At 34.5% G+C, this 5,492-nt stretch overlaps 1 protein-coding gene across 5 annotated transcripts in view; it reads left to right on the plus strand.

Moving 5' to 3' along the window:
• Positions 1 to 5,492, plus strand: part of LOC107676751 (ryanodine receptor 1-like) — a 108,012-nt gene that overhangs the window by 22,536 nt on the left and 79,984 nt on the right. For 4 of the 5 annotated variants that reach the window (XM_016471416.1, XM_016471417.1, XM_016471418.1 and 1 more), the window contains 3 exons: positions 977 to 1,096; positions 1,979 to 2,080; positions 3,625 to 3,645. In XM_016471416.1, the coding sequence (XP_016326902.1) occupies positions 977 to 1,096; positions 1,979 to 2,080; positions 3,625 to 3,645 (243 nt within the window). The remainder of the gene's footprint in view (positions 1 to 976; positions 1,097 to 1,978; positions 2,081 to 3,624; positions 3,646 to 5,492) is intronic. The other variant, XM_016471420.1, reaches the window with a different exon arrangement.

Genomic DNA, 5,492 nt, shown 5'->3' on the forward strand with positions numbered 1-5,492 from the left:
CTCTCTCTCTCTCTCTCTCTCTCTCTCTCTCTCTCTCTCTCTCTCTCTCACACACACACACACATACTCTTCCAGCAACAAACTTGAGATTATACTTAAAAGTATAACTTGATTATATCTGGCTATATCTGCTTATCCTGCCCCATTATTACTTTATGGTCCGATTCGGTCTACTTTGAAACACCAAAATGTGACCAACTATTAAAATCATTGTCAATGTGATCTCTGTAAATTAAATAACTTAATCTCTGGATATGAAACATCATATGGGCCATAAGTAGTAAGTACTGTTTTATTGACCATATAGCCACAAAGTCACAAAGGCTTTAATACTAGCCACATACAGCCATCTTCTTTCTTCCTAGATGTGTTTTAGAGACTATAAACACCTGGAGTTTTAAAGGCCTCTGTGCCCTTACAAAGGATAGACTGGCCCCATTTCCTCTGTGCAGGGGATTGTAGGACAGAATGTTCCAGCAAAAAAACACAAATTCTCAGAAACCCACTGTTTAGGAGGGTAGAAGATAAATCGTGAGGTTTGAGTTTGGACAAAAGTGCTGTTACAGAAGAAGGGAAAAACACTAGGACACAGTGAAATATGAAGGAGAGAGAGAGAGAGAGATGGAGAACAAATTATGGAGAAAATGAAGCTGGAGAGAAGGGAGTGCAGGATATGGCTACATCATGTCAGTCAGTGGAGGGAACAGCTGTTATACATGACAGGTGGAGAGTGTTTGGAAGCGGGTGTGTTTATTACTGTATTTACACGCTGTGCTATGAACGTACCAGCCCTTGTGTGTGTTTGTGTCTCACTAATCAGTGCGTTATCATTCAACATGTTTGCACGTCTCACTATAAATAGGTATTTATTAGACCCCATTGTCACCACATTGTCACCATCTGGCTCTGTTCATACTCTCACTTTGTATTCCTTCTGTTTTTTTCTTCCTTTTTCACAACCTGCTCTGGCTCACAGGAAGACCAAGTTGTGCTCCAGTGCACCGCGACTGTTCTGAAGGAGCAGATCAAACTATGCCTTTCCTGTGAAGGCTTTGGGAACCGTCTGTGCTTTCTAGAGACAACGTCAAATGCCCAGGTATAGTCATCAAAAAAGTGTCAGGGTGTTGATATTCTGGGCAGGAAAGCCACTCCTCATTACAAATATCTGGAGTAAAACCTATTTCAGTGTATGTTTTTTTTAGGTAGATCACATTTATTTTATTAATAATAATTAGCTATATATTAATATATAAAATAGCTATATAACAGTTATTTTTGTAAGGCAAATAATACTTAAATATTAAATTTTGTATGCAGGATAGTTTATTAGTATTTTTATATTACAGTTATTCATTTTACCAAACATATGTTTTGGCTGTATCACACCAGCTGTCAGACAAATAATACTCTACTAAAATTTTTAAATAATGGTATCTTTTGCATATATATTTACATTTGTATATATTTTTACTAAAATGATTACATTTTTATTGTATATTTTAAATTATCTAAAAGTATTTTTACTTAAATATGGCATTTTATATAGAGTATGTTATTTTATTAATATTTCAATATTCCTCTTTACAATATCCAGTAAACCAGATTATTTTACTATATCACAACAGTTATTTTTGTCAGGCAAATAATACTCAATGCTAAAAAAGTAGAATAATGCTAACTTTTGTATATATTTTTATTTACTTTTGTATATAGATAGATAGATAGATAGATAGATAGATAAACTTCTATATAATAAAAGTATTAAATGTATTAAATTATTATTGTACTGTTTTGTATTGTTTTGTTACTTTGTACAGAAATAAATTGTACATGCTTGTAGACAAAGAAAATGTGCTGTGCTGCTTATATTTACACACACCGGTGAAAACACACACAAAAATTATTATTATTATTTTTTTTAATCCATTAATTATGCACGAGTCCAAACATTGGTGTGTTTCTTCGTCTTGGTCTGCAGAATGTGCCGCCTGATCTGGCAATCTGTGCCTTTGTACTGGAGCAGTCGCTGTCAGTACGAGCCCTGCAGGAGATGCTGGCCAACACTGTGGAGATGAACGAGGTGAGAGTCTCCATGAAGGAGAGAGAGAGAGAGAGAGAGAGAGAGAGAAGGATGGAGAGGTGGAGAGCAGGGAGCAATTCGAAAAGCAGAGGGTCAAAAAGAAAAGGAATGATGAACAAAGAATATTACATCCTTTTACAATTTACAAATACATACAATAAGATGTAGCCTGTATAGCTAATAAAGAAAACTTACAGTAAAAATGTGGTTTTAAAAAGAAAACGTGAGAAAGTAGTGATATAACATTCAAATTGTATAAATCGCTCATTTTTCTAAAGAAACATTGTCCATCAGCGACACTAGCAGATTCACGTCTCACTCACCTCCCCTGAGCCCATTGAGTTTTAACAGACGCCCAAAAGCGTTCAGTGAGTTTGGTGGGGGGTAATTGAGAATGAATGGCGGAAAGTCACACGAGAGGAGGCAATGCTTCCATCGCAATATGATTGGATATGACTGGTTATTATCGGCTGTGATTGGTTCATGCGTTAAATCCTGCCTCTTGTGTTTGTGCGCGTTCCATGTTCGTGAATCAGTCTGAACGAACAATATAATGGCGTTAATGCGAAGACTAATTTAAAAAAGTAAGCAAACAACTCACACACTTAGACATAACCTTGTTACGTCAAAATAAGACTTACAATGGCATGAAAACATGATCTGGGGGAGTTTTTAGTGAGTAATCAGCTTGGTGAAATTAAAGTAAATCTCTGTGTCTGTGACCAATTTCATTGGTGACTGCTTTGATGACTGATGATCCGAAAAATTCAAAAATAGTTACAAGTTCATTTGATTAAAAAAAAAAAAACTTGAAGGACTTTGACTCCTAATTTCAGAACATTACCGCACACCACTGATTGATAGATTTTTTTATGGTATTGTCAGACTTTTTGGGCCCCATTTTATATCCATTTTCTATTTAATATGTGACCCTGAACCACACAACCAGTCATAAGGGTCAATTCTTTTAAATGAGATTTATACATCACCTTAAAGCTGAATAAATAAGATTTCCATTGATGTATAGATGTTATGATATGACCATATTTGGCTGGGATACAACTATTTGAAAATCTGCAATCTGAGGGTACAAAAAATTTAAATATTGAGAAAATCGCCTTTAAAGTTGTCCAAATGAAGTTCTTAGCAATGCATATTACTAATCAAAAATTAAGTTTTGATATATTTATGGAAAAAAATGTACAAAATATCTTAATGGAACATGATCTTTACTTAATATCCTAATGATTTTTGGCATAAAAGAAAAATCTATAATTTTGACCCATACAATGTATTGTTGGCTATTTGCTACTTAAGACTGGTTTTGTAGTCCAGGGTCACATATTTGTTCCAACTGTATTTTTTTGCTGCTCTTAATTTGAATCCTTCTCTGTTATGTTATATTTGGGTGCATGGGGTCATCTAAAAGCCAGTTTATTAGAGGTATATTCTGGTGTTGGAAGGTAGATTTGTTAGTGTAACTTAATTTCCTGTACTTTTTGTCTCTCGCCTGACCCTTCGTCTCCCTTTCCTGCCAACTTTAGGCAGTTGATTTGGATAAATGGGTATGTCTCATGTCTCATCGTAACCTCAGCACCCTTCCTCTCCTCTGTACCTAAGTCTCCTACTCAGTGTCCGGTGTGGATGAAATAATGCTGTACCTCTTCTTCACCCCTAAACCTTTACTTCTGTCTGACCTTTGACCGCTGTCACCTGTTCCTCATTTTGTTTGGTTTGGTTGGAGTTGGAATCCCATTTGCTCTCCAAATGGCATTTCAAATGACACCTCGTCCGTGTGTATAAGTGTATACATTTGTAAGAAATAGAGAGAGAAAGAGAGAGAGAGCATCCCTGTGTGTAAGATGAGCTCAGTGCCACTGAATCCTGGATAAGGATATGATCCTCAGCGTACGGCCCACAGCACTAACACTCATTCCTGGCTAACCTGAAAGCTGATAAGCATGAAACCAGTGGGCCGCACGTATATGTCCATGTTTCAAAGGGATAGTTCACCCAAAAATGAAAATTCTCTCATTAATTACTCACCCTCATGTCATTCCAAATCCTTACTACGTTTCTGGGATTTGAACGTGGTAGTTCCGTTTCCATCTATGCAGGGTCAGAAAGCTCTCAGATTTCATCAAAAATATCTTAATTTGTGTTTCGAAGATGAACAAAGGTCTTACGGATTTGGAGTAATTAAGTGAGTGAGTAATTAATGACAGAATTTTCATTTTTGGGTGAACTATCGCTTTGAAACATGGACATATGTGTGTGGCCCACAGGTTTCATGCTTATCAGCTTTCATGTTAGCCAAGAATGAGTGTTCAACATTTACATATTAATAACATATTTAATATGCTGTCAGACTGCTTTTTTTTTAAAGCTGCATTTGTTTTTACTCGCTCTCTGTTTATACCTACATTACATGGTTTTGCATTTTTCAAAATCCTAAAATTTAAATTCACAGAGTATTACATATGCTTTGCCCCTGGCATGTTTATTTATTAAGTATTTTAGCTAATTTGATTATATTTTCAGCTATCAAAAATAATTGAAATTACCAATTCATTCTACAGCATTCAACAGATTTTCCACAAACAAATAAACAAATAATAGCAAGCAGGTTCTATAGGCTTCAGATCCATAAAAAATATCTCATACAAACTCATTTGGAGAGGCTAATCTGGAAAACAATCAGCCAAATTAAGAGTTGAAAAAAGAAAAAAAAAAAAGTTTTTTTTTTTATGTTTTGTTTTTTTTCACTACTAACCTCCACAGTAGTATAATCATTTATGCTAACATCAACCTTTTCATTTAATCTCATGATTGTGTGATTTTACTAAATGATACAAACCAGCTAAGAAAATGTCTAAAATCCTCTGATTTGTGGATTAAAGAATTTAACAGTAGTACTTCATTTGCCTGAATTTTACCAATATTCTTCAATCATTTTTCAGAGCGTAATTATATTTTCAAATCATTACCCCACAGGTTCTGTGGTATTACTGTGACAGATCATAATACCTAAGACATCAGCATACCATAAAGACCTCAAATAAACCTTGTAACCATTTCAGCATATGGAAAAATAAATTGGTAACATTTATGAAAAATATAGATTGTATTTAAAATCATTATTTTAGGTAGATTTTGATAAGATGCACCAAGTGCTTTCAAGTTTCCAGATGCTGCTCTTTCTGCATACTAAAGAGACAGTTGGGTAACTCGTCAAACAAGACACTATGGTAAAATAATTTCAAACAATCACATATTTATATATATTTATTTATTTTAAATATATATTTCATTTCATTATTTTATTTATTTATTTTTTATTTATTTAAAGGGGTCATCGGATGCCCATTTTCCACAAGTTGATATGATGCTTTAGGGTCTTAATGAAAATTCT

The sequence above is a fragment of the Sinocyclocheilus anshuiensis genome, unplaced genomic scaffold, assembly GCF_001515605.1.
Source record: "Sinocyclocheilus anshuiensis isolate Anshui unplaced genomic scaffold, SAMN03320099.WGS_v1.1 scaffold456, whole genome shotgun sequence".
Lineage (NCBI taxonomy): Eukaryota > Metazoa > Chordata > Actinopteri > Cypriniformes > Cyprinidae > Sinocyclocheilus > Sinocyclocheilus anshuiensis.